The following is a 22,365-nucleotide window of genomic DNA, read 5'->3' on the forward strand; positions in this document are numbered from 1 at the left end:
CTTCCCCACATTGAAGAGGATCGGCCCAGAAAATTTCATCAAAAATCTGAAAAATATTTTGTTCTTAGATGGTAATGCAAAATGGAGGAGAATCGCTCAAGTAATCGTTTAACGTATTCCGCTCAAGAATCTGATAGATAGGCCAAGATATTCTTTCTTAATAAGAAAATTGAAAAGCCTTCAAATATCATGGCGTATAGTTAATCTTTGACTCTTTAAGCGTATTAACAGTTATTTACCGCTATACGCTTATAGTTATATTCCGCTTTTAACTCAAAGATTCCAAGCAGGCAAGGATCAACAGGCGTAGCTGGTCGCCCTCACAAGCAATTTTAATTAAAAGCATCCACATTTTCGATATTTGCTGGCGCCATTTTATTTTTTTTTTTCATTTATTAAATACATTTCAAAATGGTCTCCAGCGCCCCAGCGAACCGCTGACCATGGCAGCCTGTGGGCGCTGTATTTAATAATATAGCGGCCAAATCCGCAAATAATGTGTAAATGATAAAAATTTTATTGAGAGAAAAGGCGGACAAAAGCCGTGAAAAAACTGAGATAAACGAATAAAAATGCAACTGCAAACAAAATCCTCGCAACTGTGAAATGACCTCAGCTTGGCACATTTTTAATTAAACTGCATTAAAATATATGGTCCGCGTGTGTTCAATACATGCCACATATTTTTTATATTGAATTTTAGCAGTAAAGAACGATTTTTTAATTAATGCGCCAGTGACAGTCCACCGACTGAGCCGCGAAGCAAATTATTGCCAAACAAAAAAAAAAAAACAATGTGTCCCTTTGATGATTGACGAATAGATTGTACCCTGTGGATAAGTCAATAAAGTATTATATTAAAAGAGAGCACGAGCGGAGCAATATTCATATTTCATTTTTTTGATTGCGTGGATTTCAATTTCCAACTATATTAAATACTTGAATGCGGAGCGAATAACCAATAAAGATTTCAAGCAGCGAATTCGCAAAAATCCATTAAGAGTATATCATCAGGGATTAATGAACTTAATCGGGCGATTATCCGCATCAAAAGACTGGCCTGGGTACCTCTTTCCGTGGCACTTTATAGTTGCCATTCGACTTCGCATAAATTAGCCACATAGACCCTGCAGAGCTGCTAACTTCCAAGTGGCTGGTCAAGTCAAGATGTCTACTAATTGCCATTTTACTGTCACATTTGCTTGGGGATTTACATGTGCATACAATTCACATTATCGTTCCGAGTTGGCCAGCTAAGCCTGCTCTGGGAAATGGCCGGGCCACGCCCCATCAGGACTCTCGAGCGGTTCGTGTGCATTTTATTAATAATTATCCTTGGGGTCCGGGCTGTGGGCTTATGCAAATTAGCGACCAGGCATTAAGTGCAGTTAACTTCAGTTTGTTCAGCAACGGCAACCATTTTGCAAATTTAAAGTCGGAAATGGGGGAAGCAGGCTAGTTCGCAACTTTACTTCCGGCATAAATTTGTTGGAAAGTGAAATTAATAGGTTCTGGGGGGAGGGAAGTTTGAAACAGTTCAGATGGACTGAGAAGGAAATGGGAAAGTTTATTAAGTTGGTCATTGAAACATATTTTGTACTGGTATATTCTATGAATCAATCAATAATTTTACTTTTAATTAGATCTTACAGACGATTTAAAAAAAGGTGGATAACAAATAGTAAATTAGTCATGCCGCCGTGAAGAGCGTTTATTAATTTATAACAGATGTTTTAAATTTTCATCTTAAAAGTATGCCGCTTTTATTAAATATTCAGTTTGAAAAGAGGTCCAAAAGAAGTTTTTTATGAGCGAATTCACATTTAATAGTGCTTTCGAATTCGAGACCCAGTAAGATTCTGAAGCAATACTTTTATCTCTTATAGAAGAACGCCTCACGAAGTAGAGCCAGAAATATGCGATACTTTATGCCTAAGCTACTGAAGCTGACTTTCTGGAGCGGAGGCAAGTAAATTAACACTAATTACAACATAATAACTATAAAATCGCAGAGACAAGTGCTCGGCAGACTCAACAGCTCATTGCCGGGCACTTGCCACTCAACAAGCCGCCGGCCCGTCCGTGGAGTGGAGCCAAGTTCCTGCCAGGGCATATCCTGCTGTGAACCGAACCGAACTGGCCGCCTGCAGCGCCTGAGAAAGGCAAGCAAAACAGAGTGCAAAACATGATTAAGAGTGAAATATTTATTTGCAGCACTTGGAGGCGCGCCACGGCAGCGCCAACAATTAGAAGCAAACTAAGAGTACTCGTTCTCCCGGCGTCGACACGGCTTAAACATGTAAATGGCTGCAGGGCAGCGCCGAGCAAGGAGGAGCAATGATTTAATGGTTTCCACGGCTAACTCGCCCAAGGAGCTTAAGTGCCGTGGCGGCAACAAGTGCACGGGTCTTAAAGCTTAGTTTAATTATATTACGAGTACGGGTAGCTACTATAAATCTTTGCATAGATATTAAGAATGTTAAAATAAAAGTTAAATGCTGGCTTAGTTCTAATATTCTTCTTCCTCGTCAAAGCCGTAGCCAAATTCGTCGTCCTCCTCGTCGCCCTTGTTCAGCATGTCCTGGAGTGTGGCCTCTGGCTCGGCCTCGGGTTCCGCATCAGCCTCCTCCTGCTCAACGTCCTCGTCCATATCGTCTTGAAATGAGTTTAAAGTTTCATAAGTACAAGGATAATGTGAACTACATAGGTACTTACCTGTTTCAATAACCACAGCTTGCTTGGTCTCAGCTGGCTCTTCACTTGCCGCCTGGCTAACTGGCAATCCGGCCTCAGCCTTGACTCTTTTCCGGCTTGGACCTGGTAAATCATAAGCCGGCCGAGAGCGACTATTTTTAGAAACTACAGGTCCCTCCTCTACGATCACTGGCTGCTCCTTTATTTCTTGCAGGGTAGTTGGCTTGGTCTCCGTACTCGTTGCCGCAGATTCTCCCGTTAGCCCGCCGATGCCTTCGGTCAAAGTCTTAAGGATCTCGTAGTTGATCTTACTGGATATTTTCTTCTCCTGAAGCATTTTCTCAATGGCCTCGCCGGCAGTGGACGAGGGCCCGATAACTTTCTTGCGCGGCTTCCGCTTCTTGCGTTCCGGCTTGCCTTCCTCGCGTTCCTTGGCCAGCCTCTCCTCACGCTCCTGTTGCTCGCGCAAATACTCGGCGTTTAGATTCTTCCACATGTCCAGCTTGGACACAGCCTCCTCCTCCGTCAGCACATACTGATCCAGCTCGTCGTCATTTAGGTCTTCGATAAACAGCTCAGTTTCCTGTGGCGCTTTGGTGCGCTCGACATCCTCCAGGTCACTCTGGGTAACCCGGCAAATAGCCTCGATGTCGGGGCGTAGTCCTTCGATTCCGGACACCAAGCCTCCGGGCTCCACTTTCTTTACGCCCTCATCTTTGTCTATCAAATCCTTGATAACCTCTGCATTGGACTGTTCGATAAACTGACGAGACTCCTCCATTTCAAGTTCATTCTCCGAAATACTTTTCGGCGTACTCGGTGAACTAGTTATGGTCGTACTTTTCCCGTGGGCTAGCTTTTGGAAAACACTGTTTGCGTACTTGCCGAGATCCTTTTCTAAGTGTGCATCGATCTGTTTTTGCAGCTCTGTAAGCTCCTGCTCTCCTATCTAGACATAAACATTAAGGTTTTAATTTCAAAGTCTTTAAACGGTGTGTCCACTTACATCCTTGATCCTCTCTCGATCCTTCTTACGTGCTGCCTTAAACGAGGGTGGATCTTGTTCGCGCTCCAGGTCAACGGTCATGAACTCCTCGAGGGTCAGTCCGCCAGAAGGGGTTTCCGCAAACTCCGAGAGGCGCTTGCGGAGTGTGGACTCGTGAATCTTGACCACACCAATCACATCCAACAGGGTGCGATTAAAGTCGTGCATGCGAGCAGCAATCAACAGTGCTAAATTGAAAATTGCAATCATTTAGCTCCAGTTGTTAATTTCAAACTAAAACTTGATGTGTCAGTTACCTGCTCCACAAAGGCCAGTGGGTCGTCGGCCGGAATGCATGCAATCCTTTTTCATGCGCTGTACAATCCTCAATGCCGTCATGGACACCTCGTGTGTCTTTGCTCCCAACTGGAGTCGATTGGCGAAGCGCATGATGTACAGACATGGATCTGGAAACGTCAATAAGGAAGCAATGAATAATTACTATAATTACTCCGTAAAACCCCAACAAGACCAGCTTTTTATACTCTAATTCATTTGGGATATAGTGAGTTTCATAAATTCTCATAAAAATATTCCTCTTTCTCTAAACATTATTCCACATTTAGTGCCTTTTTGAGAGGAACTAGAAAGAAATATACCCTCAGCTAGAGTAATTTTAACTCCAAATATTTCAATGACGCTGACAAAATGCAAGAGCATCAGCCGAAGAACTTGCTCGACGACCTTGAAGCCGGGTCGGTCTAGCCAACGAAATCGAAAACATTCAATAACCGGCCCACGTCTCCACGGACAGCTGCCGAAATAAACAGTCTTGAACCCGAACTTCAGGTCCGATATTATTCAATTCATTCAACTTTTACATGGCAATGAGCATGGGCTACAGAGTGAAAGAGAGGCTCCGAGAAGACAGGTAGAAAAAAGAGCGAGAGAGCCAAACGGAAGACCTGATCGGCCGAAGATTTTGCGAGCGATATTTTCTCGCATGCGATATTTTTTGTCACTGTTTATACGAGCATTACGCATACGACACGTAGGCCCGAGAGCTGTTTTCTGACATTCATTGGCCTATTAAACCAATAATTAGTTGTATTGGAACGAGATGCAAGATAGCGCCAGCCAAGGAAACCCACAAAACCAGCAACTTCGTCACAGTCATGTGCAATTAACACTTAACCCAGTATTTTCGGCCACTCCGACAAAAAACAAAAGCCACAAACAAATAGCATTTAACGCACGTCAAATACTAACTAAATAGCAGTGCGAAACGCATTGGAAAATCAAAGCCCACAGAGGCACGACCTTGCCAAAGATATTTGCCAAGTGTTTTTTTAACTCCACTTCTCTGTCGGTTTAAATTTGCCGACAAATTGGTCTGGGAAGCACGGTTACAGAAGATTATACTGAAGCACATAATAGCAATTTGCTAAGGAAAACAAAGGGGATACAGTGGGAGATGGACGCTTGGGTCAAAACAAATAAATTTTACATAATTGTGGCATAATTGATCACTTTAATGCCAAAATAATTAAAGTAAATATAGATATAATAGCTCAAATAACAATAAAGATAAAACGTTATTAAAATCATAAAAAATATGAAAACAGCGTATTTTTACGTAAGATTGAACTCTAAAATAATGTAATTTGGGGAAATCTTTAATATGAACTTCATTTGTCACCATGTGCCCAATGTGGAGTAGAACATTAGCTAGGCCCTGATTGGTACTGGTACTCCTCGTTCCATCCCCCGAGCCGGCTTGCAGCACCACTTGACACACAAAGGCAGATGCTGTTAAACGTCAACCCCCGCTGACCCAGGAGAGGGGGACCACTAGAGGATGCTTGTCAAAGTCTCGCTAACTGTACTCCATACAAAAAAAGAAGGAACTCCGCAACAAAAAGGGGAAAAATTATTTATTAAACCCTAATGAATGCGCACATTTGTGGAGGCCCAGCAACAGCCCTCAAACTCTGTCTACCCAGAACTCCCTCCAGCCTCCAGCCACCAGCCACCCTCTGGCGTTTCCTCCGCGGCTGCCGTTGAGAGCTCCACTTGAAAAATGATGCCGTTGCTGCGGTGACTGCGAACTGCAAACTGGGAACTGCGATTGGAAACTGTGACTGCATTGACCCTTCAGCACAGCAGCCCACTCGTTCGCAGCAGCTGTTACTGAAACTGCCGCTATAACAGTTACTGCGACTGCACTGAAACAAATTAATACAAAATCGAAAAGATTATGATTTGTTTCAGGTGATTCTCATTAGAAATGTTATAAAAAAAATGCTAGCTCTGAAGTACGTGGTTTTCATTTACAACAAACAAATCAACAAAAGAAACGCTCGTAGACAACAAGACGTATACGTGATTTCAGATTTCTACAATCGGTATTTTCCATTTCCGCAAATCGTTCTCCGAACTTCAACATTATTCTGGCGGAAGCGAATTGGGAGCATGGCTGATGAAACCTGATAACCTTAAAACAAATTAAGACTTAATTGGTAACAATATCGTGTATTTGGTATAGGCTTTTCTTATAGTGCATGGCTACTGCTTGACAGTTGCCAGCGCGGCTGCTGCTAATGGTTTCTTAATGTCGCCCGCCCTCTTCTTGCAGCCACTCCAGGCCCAACTAACTATGGCGCATTCTGCAACTGCAGCTACTGAAATTATTATTATTTAAACTTTATTTTTGCGTTTGTCATGACAGCAATTATCATTTTGGGTGCGGTCTACCCTTCGGCCTTTTGGTCGCTGATTACTCTGCACTTTGCACAAAAACAAACAAAAAACTGGCTATTTTGGGTTTCAGTTTCCGTACATTAGCAATTAACTGTGCTTGCTGCCTTAAATTGTTCTGTAATAGACCAAGAACGCGTGATTAATGAGGAAATGCGATCCGAGAAAACCAAGTCTCAGGCCCAAGAGCCAAATCAACAGAGGCGTGAGCATAAATATTGTTTAGCACTCCATAAAAAATAAATCAAATCATTTATCGCATGCAATAAACATACTCCTCCCAAGGCAGCACAAACAGCGGCGAAGTTGATTGCCGATCTCCGATCGTTGTCGACCCGATCGACTGACTGGGCCTGAGACTGGGTTGTAAGTTCGTTTGCCGGTTTTGTATCTCACTCGAAAAATTTGTATCTCACTACGAATTCGTTCGTTGACTCGCGCGCACCTCAGCAGCAGCCGCAGCAGCAGTCACGATACCTTAACAAATAAAGAAAAAAAAAACACATCCAGACATCCAGTGATACCAAAAACAACTCTATCACAACGTGGCCGGGCCGGTCGACGCGCATGCGCAAATCAAAAAGCGAAGAAGCTGCAAACTCAAATTCCGAGCGCACATGTAAAACATCTTTCAACACCTGACTGCGGCTTGTTTCAACGCTGGCTGCCGTCTTTCTCGCCAAATTACAAAAGTGTGTATTTGTCTGATTGCTGGTTAAAGTAATAATAATCGTTGACAAAGTGCGCGTAGCCCGTCGTTTGTTTGTTCTTTTGTTGACGTTTTAATTTATGTGCACTTTTTACCCTCCCATCTTCCAACTGAGAGCTTGTGCCGGCTGAGTGTTGAGAGAAAAAAAAACCACCAAAAGAAAATTGCTTCGAGTGAAGTGTAAATATATCAGAGATGCTGACAAAAAAAATCAAAAAAAATTCCAAAGAGATATAATTATTTTTAATGATTATGGATCGTCGTTAGCCACATACCCACTCTCCCCCTCAGTCTCGAATCAAATATTTTATATGACAAATTCGCATTTACGTCAACTGCCCAGATTTGTTCAGTTTCGTTTTAATAATAGATTTTCAGAGGAAATGGACATCGTTGGCCACTAATTGTTTGCCCAAATATTTAATTATTCATTAATCTATTAGTGTCTGTGCTATGTAACGCCTAACATAATCAATTAATTCAGGAATTCAGCTTCGAGTGCCGCTTGACTAATTGTTTCGGAGTTAATGGTATTCCTAACGATCGACACCTCAAAGTAAACAATCTGAGATCTCAATCAAGGCTCAACTTTCTTATCATCGTGGAAAAATAGATAGTCTCGCCATATAATTATCTGTTAGCTACACTTTCCGCTAATTGCCGAGCATTTTGCCGTAATTTACGGCTCATAACTATGATTTGTGTTTGGAGAGGTGCTGTTTTTAATGACAGTCCTCCCGGTGTTTGTCAATACTCGGGCTCTGCGTGAATGGGCCGAGGCTCTAAGGTTTTCCAAATACTAGTGCTTCCCGGCCGGCCAACCGATGAACAAAGATCGTCGTTCCATAGTCCCACACAATTTCATGTTTGCGTTTCGAAACAAAATAAACTTAAAAAAATAAAAACGTTTAAAAAACCCCACCTTTAAGACCCCAGCACAGAATGAATTAGTTTCTCTATTTCGGACACCAAATCCCATTTAGAATTCGACTCGAGAATCAGGCAGCTTCGCATGAATATTTAAATATTGAGTAACAAAAAAAAATCGAAATTCAATGACAATTTGTTTCGGGAGATTATTTAAAACCTTTGGACAAAAATACTTGCAAAAAGGAAACGAAAACTGGTTTTACTCGAGAGCCAAATAAAGCAATAAATATTTGCCATAGAATGTGTCACAATAGGCAAGGAGAAAAATTGAAATTCGGCAAATCATTCTGAATCGATGGTATTCAAAAAGGGGATTTTTCTGGGCCAAAAAGAATTAAATTCAAACAAAAAATGTTCGTTAATTCGTCGAGTCATTAGACAAAATGCAACATGACTTACCAAATAGTGCCAAGATATATGAAAAGTGAGTGAGAAAAACTGCATGTTAATGTCTATAAAATTATCTGTAAATTAAAGCGTCTAAGCCCAAGACGCCAAGACGAGTGGCTCACGGGCTGATAGTCCGAAAGACCGACAGTTGACGGTCTGAATCGTTGCGAAACCACCTAAGGGCACTCGAACCGAGGTCTAAACTCATATGGCAACACCTTTAGTTTAGACCGAAACACACTCAATAGACTTAATGCAGCTTGGCAAGAATTAGTATGACACAGAAAAATATTTTAATGATGCATTAAATCGATTGATCCAAAGTTTTCCGAGCTTCAATTATATTTACAAGTTGAATCAAACCTGTCAGCTCTTCGTATTTAAAATAAATTATTCATAATAACTAATTAGTTATCATATTTTTCCATGAGATAACTCTATTGCTAAAATGTTTCCCATGTGGGATTTTTTATAAACTTGCAATTGGAAAGATTATCTTCAAATAGAAAAGTCTGTAATTTATTGGATTTATTGGTTTCCTAAATACCCTATCAGATTGAAGATTTTGGCTACCTGAGTAATGCAAAAAACATGAAAATATCATATAAAATTAGCTAAGAGGGCAAAAGCTAGAAAATCAGACAAGCTCACACAATTAAAGTGCAAAATCGACAAATCAACAAGCTCGTTTGTTCGGCGGCCCAAAATGCTTGACCGACTGGTTGGCCAAGAGTTCGACAGGTTGATGTTTCTTTTACATTTTTTATTGGCCACGTGAGCGAACGGATAATTATTACAGAAATGAGAGGGCTGAGGGTCGCCTACATAGATTTTATCTGGAAAAAAGGAAAGAGATTGGGTGGGTTTCTGGCTTTATGACACGTTGGGTTAATCTGGTAAAAGAGGCGTAGGGATTGCCAAACATGTTGGCCAAAGAAAAATGCAGCAAGAGGGGCTCATTAAAAATGAGAAATAATGAGAAAACAAAAGACCCCACTGCATCCAAAAAGACAACTCTTCACTTTTTAACTTCTTCTGCAACAGTTTTATATTTTTCTGCTTTGCTGTGATCTTGTGGTTGTTGTCAGTGGAGTTTTTTCAACTTTTTTTTTGGCCAGCGTGTAATGAGGAAATAAAAATCGAAAGTGTTACGCGGGCGTTTCTTTGGGGTCTCAGCTTACCCTTTTTTTTTGGATTTTTTTTTTTCGCCCTGTGTGTTTGAGAGTCTGACCCGAGACTTGGCCAAAAAGTGGGTCGCACCATTTGCAATTAAAGAGGCAATGAAAAATGAAATAAAACCAAGATACCAAGCATAGTCAAAGTTAAAAAACAACGAATAAAATTAGGGAAAAGGGCGTCGCAAGTTAATGCAAGCGGCTAATTTAAAATGCGACTTGAGCTGGAGGGCAAAGGCAAATCGGAAAAAGCGTTTAATACAAAAATCAACACACAAGCGCTGAAACAAAATGCAAAAGTGCGACAAACTGAAAATGAAATGTGCATGGAAAATAACAAAAGCCCACTGCCAATGAATAATAAACGTGACTCGATTGTTAAGTCATGAAATTAATTTAGCATAAATCGTAAATGCGTTTTGCATAGCAACTAGTAGGGGATGCCGAATTAAAGGGGTTGAAATTAAGATTTCTGACTGCAAGGACTGCAAGAAAGACAGCTTATATTGTGATTTTATCTTAGACAAATAGAGCGAATAAATTAGGGGAAAATTATTTAGAAATTCATCAAAAATATTATTATTTATTTAATGGTAAAGTGCGCAATAGTTTTATTGCTTTTTAAACGACCATATAGCCAGGTCAGTAACATCCATTCCAGTCAAAGATCTTAGTTCAAATCAAAAGACAATCGAAGCATGAAGAACTTCATTAGGCGTTAACAACAAATTGCTTTGTTTCAGGCTGGGCGGGGTGGTGGCCAGGCTGGGGGCGTCGTGCATCACCTTGTCAGGTATGGAGGAAGAAACATACACCTTTGGCCATATATCGCACAAGCCACAGACTTGTTGATTGTCCGCAAGGCAGCCATGACGAGTCGAAAATAAGTGAGAGAGCAACCAAAATTATGTTCGCGGCTGTCGCCGTTTTGTTTTGGTTACGGACTTCGCCATGCTGCCAATTAAAAATAGCCGCTTGCATAATTTCCGCTGGCAGAGAGTCAGGTGGCTGCGTTGAAGATGACGGGGCGAAGAGAGTTGGATTCTGTCCGAGTCACACTACAAGTGACCCAAAAAGGGTTAGGCCAAATGGGACGGGGGACCAGCCCGCCCGACTTAATTCACTTCCTGCACCTAATAAAATGCGACAAATGCGTGCGAGCTGGATTTCGGGTTTGAGATGAAATTGAAAATGGAAATGGAGAAGTGAAAGTGCAGTCCGCATTGGCTATTTTTCATTTGAGAGGCGACTGGTATGAGCGAAAATTGATTCGGAACAGTATCATTTATATCCATAAAAATGCGATTATATTACATATCGATATTACAATTGTGGTCGAAATAATAACACTGTCATTACGATTTGCGGTCTTTGGTTTATATTCAAATGATGTATGGATTTTTTACCATTATAGTATGGAAATTTAGCAGCAGGGCACCTTACGAGAAAATTTCATGCTATTTTACGGTTCATATATGGCAATTCCAATCGATTTTGTTAGCACTTTGCTGTTCCTAAATAAAAACAAAGAAATAATTAATTTCTTACAATTTTTCTGTATTTTGTTTTAAATCAAAAGGAATAAGTAATGTGAAGATGACCCCGTGGCTGTTCAAAAGATGATCGAGGCCTTTGCAAATCACCTAAGCAGCCACCTGGGACGTCATCTCTTGTACTGGGCCATTGACACGAGCAACGCCGGAAACGGGGGTGGAACTTCGGGAAACTACGGCCTCAACCTGCGGCTCTCCGAGCTGATTAACAAGTTCCACGGCCCCCTCGAACGGGGGGTGCAGGTGCTGGACCACCTGCTGACCCTCGAGGAGGACGACTTCACCGGCCACTGGGGCAGCGCCTACGCACACAGCTATGAGCCCGAATACGCGGACAGAGTGCCAGAGAACGAGGAGTTGCCACCGCCTGAACACAGTAAGTACTATCCGAAGATAGGATTTTGAAGACTTAAACTGAAGGTTGTATTAAAGATTCTGTATTCATTTGAAAAGTGTAGAAACTCTCGACTCTATTTCAATTCTACTTTCTTAATAGAAAGAAGTATTTTTTAATTAGCAGTGCTTGGATAAGAGACTCTTTCTTCCAATTAGCATATTCGTCTATATGAGGTCTTAGGCTTTAAAGTTAAGAGAAATATTCAAAATTGAAATTTCAAATGTGTTCCAATGCACAGTATAGTATTCCAAATGAGAAATTGATTATTCAAGTTTCCATTTAAAATTTGATATACTTATGTATATTGTTCTGCCAGTCGACTTTGCCTAAACCAGCCGTGGGATGACTAAAATATTAACTTAAGCAAAGGTCAACAACATGTTTTTTCGGCACACATCTTCGATCGATCTGCTGCCGGTAGTTAAGGCGGCTGCTGTCACAGCCACTGCAGAAACAGGTTTTACTGTACACGAATGTGCTAAGAGATAAACAAACCTTGGACAGCGAGCTGACCAAGCAAACACATCAAAATCGATTTCAAGTTCAGTGTTTTTTTTCGATCATAATAAATATGCACAAGCCAGGCAATAAATTATAGACCAAATACGATTTGGACATGCAAATATCAGGCAGGCCCAATACCAAGGCTGACAATGAAGGCGGGAGGTAGTAACTTATTAAAAGAAAGAAATCACAAGTACAAGATTAAAGATGGGCTCAAAAAGTCTTGGATCAGCCCCTACACGTACTCAATTTTATGGCGCGCCATGACGGAAATACTTATTAGTATCTGCCAATGGCCATGATATAATCGAAATAGGTTGCGAAACTGGACGCAGCGTGTGCTAGCTAATTCAAATTCAAAACATGCGCGCTGTGTCAGTGCTTAACAGCTCCACAGCCCCCAAGAGTTTTTCAACACTGCCGATTATGTCTATCGGTATTCATAGCTTCACATCTCCCAACTGATGGCGCTGCAAAGTGCTGTCGATTCTGTTTGCCTATAATTTTGCTTTTTTAAAGGCTGTGGTGAAGTGTTAATATTCTCGCGTGTTTCAAATTTTGGATCTTTTCCACAAAACTTACAGTAGGAAAAAATACATCGTATATGTCTCCAGAAACATCAATCCTTTGTTCTCAACAATGGATTAAGATATGTATTTTTTTATCGTTTGTAAACAAACACAGCTGACTGACAGTAAGACCGTAATGAGCTCACAAAAATGCGTGCACACTGGAAAGAATAAACCTTTTTTTTTCTCGATCTGAGTATATATTATCAAGCTTCTGTCATCGGTTAATTGAAAGCAAATGTTTAAGTATAGAGTATAAAGATCGAGTGAGACCTGACCTCAGAGCTAAGATTTCGTTGGGCTTTTTCGAACGCGCAAAGTGCAATGGCCAGCGGCAGTGGCAATAATTCCGCATCGACCAACAATCACGGTGGCAACAATCCGCTGAACAGGCTCTCCCTGAAGTCCGCCGGAAAGCGCAACCAGGAGAGCATGTCGCACTCCCAGCCCAATGGCGGCTGGATCAATGGTAAGGGTAGGAATGGAGCCTGGGAGGGAGTAGGCAGGTGCCGTGTGGTGTCTCTGTGAGTTATTGATTTTTCACACACCATTCCGGCAGTGTCGCCAAGGGGGAAAGGCGAGGCGGAGGGGGTCGGTGTCTGGCGTATCCAACAACGAGAATAACAAAAAAAAAACACAACAGCCGACTCTTCAGACTGCGTTGCTATTTTGAGACGCTCCACTTTTATCCACAGTCCCCACTTGCTAAGTCTGACCCCAGAAGAAAAGGGGAAGAAGGGGAGACCTCCTGTGCCAGGTCAATAAGTACAGACTTCATTCGGATAGAAAACCTCCGCTTTTCCGACATAAACCTAACAATAAATTAATTAAAAATGTACTATGTTCAGATAAATATCTTTACTAATTTAAGAAATAAAAGCCTTTATTAGAAAGCCAAGTTCTAAGCTTGTCTATTCGCAAATAAGTCACGCCTATTAAGATTTTTTGCGTCTAGGTTACTTGCAAAAATGGCAAGGTAGGTTGAAAAAACGAATGTTTTTTTTATTTGCTCACTGGCAAACAGGTATTCGTTACACGTAAACAAGCAATTCGTTTTTCATAAACAAGAGCAGCTTAGAATAATGTAAAACGCACTAAAAACTTAAAACTGTTTTATTTAAACAGCACTTAGAGGCGAGGTCACAAATTACAAAGCACACAAGAGCAGCCAGCTATGTAGGGCTGGTGTCCCATTAGGCGGGCTCCACTGTGTTTGGGGGAAATATAATTGTGGAAAAAGGGGAGACCCTGGCATTAGTTATTTACGATGCACACGCAGCGGAAGTTGCACAAATGTGGCCGCGCGTGCTCCTGCTTCTGAGCGAACTGGGTGGGATCAGCTGAAGCAATAACCCAGATAGCCCAACTAATAATCGCTTTACTATCCACAGTGGAAACCCTTAACAATGGCAACGGGCTGCTCCATTCGCCGCCCCACAATCACCAGCAGCAGCACCAGCAACAGCAGCGCGGTAGCGGAGCCGGTGGAGCTGTATCGCCACCTGGAGGAGGTGCCTCCGCTGGTGCCGACCACAATATTCAGATAACGCAGCCGATCAGTGCTCCTTCATCGCCGTTAGCCTCACCTGGAGCCCTAAACAGCAGCACAAGCAGCGGTGGGGGCGGTGGAAGTGGTGGTGGCATCAGCGGCAGTCCAACGGCCTTCTCCTTGCCCTCCGGTTCGGCAGCGGCTGCATTGGCAGCCATCTCAGCCACTCCCACCAGCGGCAGTGGATCGTACGTGTGCTCCGCCGGCACCAACTGGCACTTTGCCGCTGTGGCGGCCTCCAATGCCATCGACACGGCCGATCCCAACTGGCAGGCCAGCAAGGCCACGGTGCTCGAGCGAAACGCAGCCATGTTTAACAACGAGCTCATGTCCGACGTCAAGTTCATTGTGGGCGGAGAGTTTGGTAATTATTTTATTCCCTCTTTCCACATTAATCGCTAATGGTTTCTCTTTCGACAGATATTGATCCTATCCGGACCATACCCGCCCACAAATACATTCTCGCCACAGGCAGCTCCGTCTTCTATGCCATGTTTTATGGTGGATTGGCCGAAAACAAGCAGGAAATTAAAGTGCCTGATGTGGAACCCACTGCCTTTCTAACGTTGTTAAGGTGCGATAGCCCGAGTTTAAGAATCTTCAGTTATTAAAACGTAATTTTTTTACTTCGTAGGTACCTCTATTGTGATGAAATCAAACTAGAACCTGAACACATCCTGGCTACGCTGTACGCTGCCAAAAAGTACATCGTGCCCCATCTGGCCAGAGCCTGTGTTAACTATCTGGAAGTGAAGTTGACGGCAAAAAACGCCTGCCTACTTCTCAGTCAATCGCGTCTGTTCGAGGAGCCAGAACTGATGCAGCGTTGCTGGGAAGTGATAGACGCGCAGGCCGAGATGGCGGTTAAGTCCGAGGATTTTGTGGACATTGACCTCAAGACCTTCGAGTCGATCCTCTCCCGAGAGACGCTCAACTGCAAGGAGATCCACCTGTTCGAGGCGGCTCTCAACTGGGCCCTAAACGCCTGTGAGAAGATGAGCATCGATGACACTGCGCAAAACAAGCGTCGTTTGCTGGGACAGGCCTTGCACCTCATCCGTATCCCTACGATGACGCTGGAAGAGTTTGCCAACGGCGTGGCCCAAACAGGCATTCTCTCGTCTCAGGAAACGATTGATATGTTTCTGCACTTTACCGCCAAAGTGAAACCTTCGCTAGGTTTCCCAACCAGGTCGCGGGCGGGCCTGAAGACACAGGTTTGCCATCGCTTCCAGTCGTGTGCTTACCGCTCCAACCAGTGGCGCTACCGCGGACGCTGTGATTCCATTCAGTTTTCGGTCGATCGAAGGTAAGACCTCTTTTTAAAGAAAAAACTTAAGGAAACTAAAACCTATTTCCCACAGAATCTTTATTGTTGGTTTTGGACTGTATGGCTCGTCGACCGGCGCAGCTAATTACAACGTTAAGATCGAACTCAAGCGGCTGGGACGAACTCTTGCCGAGAACGACACCAAGTTCTTTTCCGATGGGTCGAGCAACACGTTCCACGTGTTCTTCGAGAACCCTATTCAGATTGAACCCGAGTGCTACTACACCGCCTCTGTGATCCTGGACGGAAACGAGCTGAGCTTCTTTGGACAGGAGGGTATGTCGGAGGTGCTCATGGGCAATGTAACATTCCAGTTCCAGTGCTCGTCAGAGAGCACCAACGGCACTGGCGTCCAAGGCGGCCAAATCCCAGAGCTGATTTTCTACGGTCCCACTACTGTGACGGCTCTGAACTCACCGACCAATTCGGTGTGTGCCACTCCCATCGGAGGATCTTTGTCCGCGGGATCGGCAATCACTGGTGGGGGGGCATCAGCATCTTCATCATCTTCCACTGCCATAGCTTCAAATGGTAATAACCCGAACCATGGGTCTGGGGAGGATCTGGCCGGAGAGGGAAGCACCTGATGCGCACAGCTCTACTGCGCCGAGTGGCAGGGAGCCTGCTACTATCGACAGCAGCAGCAGCAGCAGCAGCAGCAACAACAGACCAGGAGACCAACTCAGCAATACAAAACACAGACACAGATACAAAATCGCAACTCATGGGTTTTCAGTGCTACACAAGGCAAATTGGAGTTTTAGGCCAGGCGGTTATAGACAAAGTCTATATACAATATATACCAAGATAGTAGAGTGCTCTAGTTTTCGTAATAGTCCTATAGTCTTATATATATACATATTAGAAACACATATATATACACCTCGGCAGTGTGTCTTAGAGCTATGGTACGGTTGTCAAGGAGGAACTAACTGAAGTCATATGATGCAAGTCACACCAATTAAGAGAAAAGACAATCTTTTGAACCGACAACCGTTTCGAAGTTCTAAGTCGCACTGCGCATAGTTGTTGGCATAATGCATATAGAGATATTTTCAAACTCAAGTGGATCATATACACCCATGCCTACCTAATTGACTAGAAAACTTAATACGTTCCATGATTTGAGAGGGAGGGCGAAAGGGATAAAAGGCGCTATTTAGAGAAAACAAAAAACATATGCAATAAGCAAGTGAAAATCGGGCAATCAGTCAAGCTAGCGTTAAACAATATTCTAAAGCCAAGTTGCATGAATAACTAATACGATACATAGCGAACATATTTTTTGCCAGCATATACCTAACATAGATATATATACATCTTTGATCTGATAATGTTATTTAGTCGCATATAACACTAACCTATATACTTGAAGGGCCATGGGGCAGGGAAATGAGCCATGTTGAAAATCGCATACGACGAATTTGAAAGCCAAGTTAACCAGTTTACGAAATAAGACATAAATAGTGTGAGAACCACATATTGACACATAAATCTTGTAGAACGCATTACATATATTTCGTAGTTGATCCATTATATCTCTCATATAAACAAATATGCCTTTCTTCTGATATTAAGACCCGTACTTCGCTCCTATACATAAATAACTCTAGGCTGCTCTGCGCAACAATCAGTTATATGTTCGATTTATGAATTTCTTTGGAAATTGTACTGATTTTTGCTTTTGATAAGAAGACAATTACTGTTTCTTTACTTACATATATAAATTGATAAATGAATATGTTATCCTATATTGATATACGAATCTATTACTATTATCTACTTTAATCAAAATACATTATTAGATTTTGCGAATTTACAGCTAACGAGTTTCCTTTTTTTGGATTTCATTGGGGAGGGGTGTTCATAAAAGAATATGAGACTATATCTCACTTGATATTGGTTCTCACTTGGATAAAATAAATCAACGGAGTGCATAACCGGCTATTGAGACTGCTGCAGTCATAGATCTTTCAATCACAGTGATATTACATCCCCCTAAATAATATAATATATATATTGTGTTCATGGATCACTCACCCACGGACGGTATATTGATACACAGTGCGTGTGACAGCTTCAGATACGTGCGTCCCAGTTCATACGAGCAAATCTGCTGAACATCGCTGATGTCAATGAGCAGATCTGAAATACATTTTCACTACAATGAATACGTCTCGAGGGAGCGATATTTTAATATAACTTACGGGAAGTTCCCTCTGTGCGGCAAGTCATGTAGACGCAAGCTGCGTAGATATGGGTGCTTTTGCGACCACGAGTCAGATGCCTGCTGAGTGCCATCTTGAAGAAATTCAAAGCCGTGTCGGCATAATGCTGCGACAATTGCAACTGCTGACACAGCAAGGTAATGTCCTTTTTTGCCTTCTTGATTGTGACCTCGCGAGACTCTGTGCCCGAGCCTACCTGGAACTTTCCGTAGCCGTAGTTTGTAGCTCCTCCAGACGATTCCGCCGACACGAACTGTCCAATCGCAGCGGCTCCATGACCAACTTCTTCGAATTGTACTTCGGAGACGATTAAAGAGTCCTCCAGCACCGAACCGCAGTTCATGCACACTGTAAGAAAATGAATGAATAAGAGAAGGTCCTGGGTTTAAAATCCTTCACTCACCTCGATCTCCACGAGCATTGTCCTCCTCGATCTCGTTGGATCCGCAATTGCGACATTTTAAGGCTGTGGACATGATTGTTGTTGTTGTCAAGCCTTAGCTACGCCTATCCAGAAGCAAAATTGTTCTATTGGAATATTGGGCTCTTAACTGTAACTTCATACAACTAGTTGACTGTCAATTCATAGCATTTTTGGAAGATTATTTAAACTATTTCGCATGTTGCAGTTTCCACTTGAACAGCACGCTTGCAAATCAGCTGCTGGTTAATAGTAGCGTTTACTAACACTGGACGCTGTATATGTTCATCGGAGATGTGCAAATATTTTACGAATACTTAGTACTATTAATTTAAATTTTAAAAGTGGTGAATTAGTTAAAACCAATTGTATTATTTAAAAGAAGACCTTTCAATGTAAAAATAAGTAAGGAAATAATTTATCTAGTTTTGGGAAAGCTTAAACACCTCTTAAACACACCTTGATTGAACTTTCGCGATGTTGTGACGTCAGAAAAGCCCCGGTATGCGTCACCCTTAGCTCACCGACACCCTGTGCTAGCGAAATAAACAAGTCAAGTTGCCGGAGAATTTTCTAAATAAGTCACCTCCTGAATTGAAATACCGGGTAAACTCACATTCGAAATGGGCGATGCTGACAGAGCGATGAACGAAACGGAAGTGGCAAAGCCAACCGCCGGCATCCAGGTGATACCTGCCGAGGATGTATCCTCCATCGAGGAGATAATTACAATCGATCCAGAGTGCTACGAGCTGGATCTGAATCACCGCCGCATCGAGAAGCTGGAGAACTTTGAGCCTCTGACGCGAATCGAGCGTCTGTTCTTGCGCTGGAACCTGATCAAGAAGATCGAGAACCTTTCGACGCTGACGTCCCTTCTGGAGTTGGAGCTATACGACAACCAGATAACCAAAATCGAGAATCTGGACGAGTTGACCAACCTGGAGCTGCTGGACCTCAGCTTCAACCGATTGACCAAAATCGAGAACTTGGACAAACTTGTAAAGCTGGACAAGATCTACTTTGTGGCGAATCGCATCACTGAAATCGAGAACCTGGGTATGCTGACCAACCTCACCATGCTGGAGCTGGGCGACAACAAGTTGAAAAAGATAGAGAACATTGAGATGCTGGTGAACCTGCGACAACTCTTCCTGGGCAAGAACAAGATTGCTAGGATTGAGAATCTCGACACTCTTGTAAACCTGGAAATTCTCAGCCTGCAGGCGAATCGAATTGTAAAGATCGAGAACCTGGAGAAGCTCTCAAATCTCCGAGAGCTCTACATATCGGAGAACGGCATAGAGGTTATCGAGAACCTCTCCGAGAACCAGAATCTGGAGACCCTTGATCTTGCCAAGAACCGCTTGAAGGCCATTGGTAACTTGGAGAAACTGGAGAAATTGGAAGAGCTTTGGCTTAATCACAACGGCGTCGATGACTGGAAGAACATTGAACTTCTCAAGGTAAACAAGGGCCTGCAAACCATTTACCTGGAGTACAATCCCATAGCTAAAGATGTCCGTTACCGCTCCAAGCTTCGGGACATCCTGCCTCAGCTGCAAAAAATCGACGCTACTTTGTGCATGGTGCCGGGGTCTCATTAAACAACCCCCACCATAACCCTCTTAAAAGACTAATCCACGGCGTAACGCCAATTCATTTATATCGATTACCTTTGGAAAACTTGCGTTTAAAATATACATGAAATTTAACCACATCCAAGGGCGATTTCCATTGATTCAGGGAATGATAGATATTTTTTTCAGTATTTCTTTTTGCAATGACTGAGTTCCATGGATGCCTATAAGGGGAAAGCTTCCAAAAAATCAATCTGAAGTTATCAACCCACATTATCTTAATTAAGAAATGTTTATAAAGTGTACGTGAGGAAAGTAATGCATTTTTGCTGATAAGTGGCCAAAGACTCCTTCTGTTTGTTTACTTATTTATTCTTTCAATTCCTTGATCAAATGACTTATCATTTATATTGTGGCGCATTAAAAAATAGAATGAGGCGTCAGGTTGTTTCCCAAATGAGTAATCTACGCCTTAATAGCGTAATAGTCCGAGGCGCTGACCTGGTGCGGGCCTCCATAGAAGTCAAGAACAAAGATGTTGCGAATTTCCAACTCGCATAGGTAGAAATTGTGGGCTATAAGGAAATAAAGGTCATAAAACGATAACAACGTAGGTGCTTTTAAATCTACCTTTAATCCAATTATTGGCTGCAGGATGACGTTTCTCGAAAGCATCCAGGGCGGGCTGATAACTGCTATCGTTTGGATTTATCTAAAGGGGTAAGAATATTAAATATTACAAATTGTAATCTTTAATTCAATTCATTTTATTACAGACCTTCTTCACCTGTCCACTCAGCATGGTGCGAGCACAAGTGGGTTCCATTGGATCTTTGCCCGCTTTCTGGCAATTCAACGTCTGGTCATCGCTGAACATTAGGGTCACCTTGTTGTTATGCTCCCAATCCGGGCCAGTAAAGTCCAAATCAGTGAGCAGAAAACGTATCCGGCCAGTGGATTTGCCGTCGGAGTCGCTATCGTCTGTGGAAATGATGTTGACCATGGGATAACCCTCGACGATTTTATTTGTGGAGATACTGCCCACAGCAGCCCAATTCGCTCGATGCACTAGGTCTCTGGCGATCTTGGCGTGGTTTAGCTCCAGTTGCTGCTTATATTCGCGAATCAGTCTTTCGTCCTCTCGAGGAGAATATCCAAAACTGGGTAAGGGAGCTACGAAGGCCAGGATCCAAGCCAACAATAGAAAAGAGCAGTGTACCATGGTGAGGCTGTAAGTTTAATGGTTTATAATGGAATGCTAATAAAGTCCAATCTTTCTCTGGCTTCGTGAATGTAATACTCGTATATTCACCACTTATATTGTATGTACTCAGTGATTCAAGTCAAACAAAGCAAATACCCAGATTGCATTAACCTTTCCGTCAAAGTACTTTCTCACTTCATTTTGAACATTGATGACCTTCGCTCAATTCACTTTGCAAATTACGAATTTCCCATTTGTGTCTACCTGTGCGTGCTGAGGATCAGTGTTCCTTATCGTTGCTACCTTCTTGGGATTTGTTTATAAACTGACTGGCGAGTTTTTGCGCCTTATCACCAGCCAGTCTTGAGTACAAAGAACAGCAACAGCTGTTTTGAGCTGCTACCCCTGTTTTCAGTCAGTTTCAAAGGTATTTATGACCCGGCACACAGAATGATTCATGTATACCTCAATTCGGGTTGGTTGTAATGAACATGAACCAATGCCAAGAAAAGTTTAATTTTTTCTTTTAAATTAAAAAATTATTTTGAGAAGATAAACTATTTTTTTAAAGATCTTTTTTGAACTAAAACCATAAAAATTAAAAATGTTTAATTAATTATTTATGTATACCATAATTTGGGTTGTAGACCATAGACCAATAGAAAGAAAAGATTAATTTATTTTTTTATTACGAAATTACATATTTTGAAAATATATTTTCTTAACTTAAACCATAAACTTTGAAAAATGAAAAAGAATAAAAATAACTTCAAAATTTTAATAACAAAATTCCCGTTATGCGTTTGATGTGTTTAATAAGCGGGTTTTGGGAACAGGTTTTATTTACTTCCTGAACTGTCAATTTTAATTCCTCGAAGATAAATATATATATATATATATATATATATATATGGAGAGTACAGAAATCGAGGGTACTTACTGATTTAAATGCGATCTCCAGCAGTCAGCCTTGCCAGGCCAAATCAAATCGTGTATATTTAAACTTGGGCAGACCGTTTTTCTTTTAACGTATTTTAACCATTTTTTATTTCGCAAATATTTAGGTATGCTTAAATAGGTTTTTCACATTAGGAATATCATTATACTTTGACTTGACATATGTATTTACCATATAACTTGTACATTTTATTTTCATTTAACTTGACCTCAATTAACATTTATTGTATCTATTTGTTGGTTGGCTCGAATTCGCCAACTTCTTGTTCCGACTTCGATTCCTTATTGGATTGTGAGTTTATCATTCTAGCGTGCGATTATTAATTTAACATTAACATTTATTTTTAATTCTGTTACATTTATTTTTAAATCTGTTACGTTTACGTCTTCAGTTTTGTACCGTTGGAAACATGTTTCTATGTTTAATCATTAT

At 41.9% G+C, this 22,365-nt stretch overlaps 4 protein-coding genes across 6 annotated transcripts; 2 read left to right on the forward strand and 2 right to left on the reverse strand.

Annotated features, from left to right (window-relative positions):
• Positions 1–2,189: 2,189 nt before the first annotated feature.
• Positions 2,190–18,481, reverse strand: LOC6499678 (transcription factor IIIB 90 kDa subunit). The gene is made up of 7 exons (XM_001954129.4): positions 18,174–18,481; positions 17,750–18,118; positions 17,583–17,687; positions 3,997–4,146; positions 3,701–3,927; positions 2,716–3,643; positions 2,190–2,655 (listed from the first exon to the last, which is right to left on the reverse strand). The coding sequence occupies exons 1-7, from the start codon at positions 18,244–18,246 to the stop codon at positions 2,510–2,512; spliced, it is 1,998 nt and encodes a 665-aa protein (XP_001954165.1). The 5' UTR covers positions 18,247–18,481; the 3' UTR covers positions 2,190–2,509.
• On the forward strand, positions 6,829–17,361 carry LOC6500921 (BTB/POZ domain-containing protein 6-B). Of its 2 annotated transcripts, XM_032456197.2 has the most exons (6): positions 6,829–7,128; positions 11,220–11,569; positions 14,055–14,576; positions 14,633–14,786; positions 14,847–15,521; positions 15,577–17,361. In XM_032456197.2, exons 2-6 carry the CDS (start codon positions 11,260–11,262, stop codon positions 16,127–16,129), a joined length of 2,214 nt encoding a protein of 737 aa, XP_032312088.1. In that variant the 5' UTR covers positions 6,829–7,128; positions 11,220–11,259; the 3' UTR covers positions 16,130–17,361. The 2 variants fall into 2 exon arrangements, with proteins under 2 accessions (XP_032312088.1, XP_032312089.1); XM_032456198.2 differs by lacking the exons at positions 6,829–7,128; positions 11,220–11,569 and adding an exon at positions 13,942–13,993.
• Positions 18,482–18,682: 201 nt separating the features above from the next.
• On the forward strand, positions 18,683–19,911 carry LOC6500922 (protein phosphatase 1 regulatory subunit 7). The gene has a single exon (XM_001954132.4). The coding sequence runs from the start codon at positions 18,815–18,817 to the stop codon at positions 19,796–19,798; it is 984 nt and encodes a 327-aa protein (XP_001954168.1). The 5' UTR covers positions 18,683–18,814; the 3' UTR covers positions 19,799–19,911.
• Positions 19,912–20,122: 211 nt separating this feature from the next.
• Positions 20,123–21,391, reverse strand: LOC6499677 (protein CREG1). 2 transcript variants are annotated; one of them, XM_001954133.4, is made up of 4 exons: positions 21,240–21,391; positions 20,550–21,000; positions 20,402–20,483; positions 20,123–20,346 (listed from the first exon to the last, which is right to left on the reverse strand). In XM_001954133.4, exons 2-4 carry the CDS (start codon positions 20,991–20,993, stop codon positions 20,237–20,239), a joined length of 636 nt encoding a protein of 211 aa, XP_001954169.1. In that variant the 5' UTR covers positions 20,994–21,000; positions 21,240–21,391; the 3' UTR covers positions 20,123–20,236. The 2 variants fall into 2 exon arrangements, with proteins under 2 accessions (XP_001954169.1, XP_044573855.1); XM_044717920.1 differs by having other exon boundaries at positions 21,084–21,319.
• Between the last annotated feature and the right edge of the window lie 974 nt (positions 21,392–22,365).

Source organism: Drosophila ananassae, chromosome 2L, assembly GCF_017639315.1.
Source record: "Drosophila ananassae strain 14024-0371.13 chromosome 2L, ASM1763931v2, whole genome shotgun sequence".
NCBI classification, from domain to species: Eukaryota; Metazoa; Arthropoda; class Insecta; order Diptera; family Drosophilidae; genus Drosophila; species Drosophila ananassae.

Excerpts from the sequence above, each read along its gene's own strand:
- LOC6500921 (XM_032456197.2), top strand. The coding sequence starts at position 11,260 with ATGATCGAGGCCTTTGCAAATCACCTAAGCAGCCACCTGGGACGTCAT. Across the intron at positions 11,570-14,054 it reads GTTGCCACCGCCTGAACACA|TGGAAACCCTTAACAATGGC; the intron begins GTAAGTACTATC and ends TACTATCCACAG. Across the intron at positions 15,522-15,576 it reads CAGTTTTCGGTCGATCGAAG|AATCTTTATTGTTGGTTTTG; the intron begins GTAAGACCTCTT and ends TATTTCCCACAG.
- LOC6499678 (XM_001954129.4), bottom strand. The coding sequence starts at position 18,246 with ATGTCCACAGCCTTAAAATGTCGCAATTGCGGATCCAACGAGATCGAG. Across the intron at positions 18,119-18,173 it reads CAATGCTCGTGGAGATCGAG|TGTGCATGAACTGCGGTTCG; the intron begins GTGAGTGAAGGA and ends ATTTTCTTACAG. Across the intron at positions 17,688-17,749 it reads CCGCACAGAGGGAACTTCCC|ATCTGCTCATTGACATCAGC; the intron begins GTAAGTTATATT and ends AATGTATTTCAG.
- LOC6500922 (XM_001954132.4), top strand. The coding sequence starts at position 18,815 with ATGGGCGATGCTGACAGAGCGATGAACGAAACGGAAGTGGCAAAGCCA.
- LOC6499677 (XM_001954133.4), bottom strand. The coding sequence starts at position 20,993 with ATGGTACACTGCTCTTTTCTATTGTTGGCTTGGATCCTGGCCTTCGTA. Across the intron at positions 20,484-20,549 it reads TGAGTGGACAGGTGAAGAAG|ATAAATCCAAACGATAGCAG; the intron begins GTCTGTAATAAA and ends TTACCCCTTTAG. Across the intron at positions 20,347-20,401 it reads AGCCAATAATTGGATTAAAG|CCCACAATTTCTACCTATGC; the intron begins GTAGATTTAAAA and ends ATTTCCTTATAG.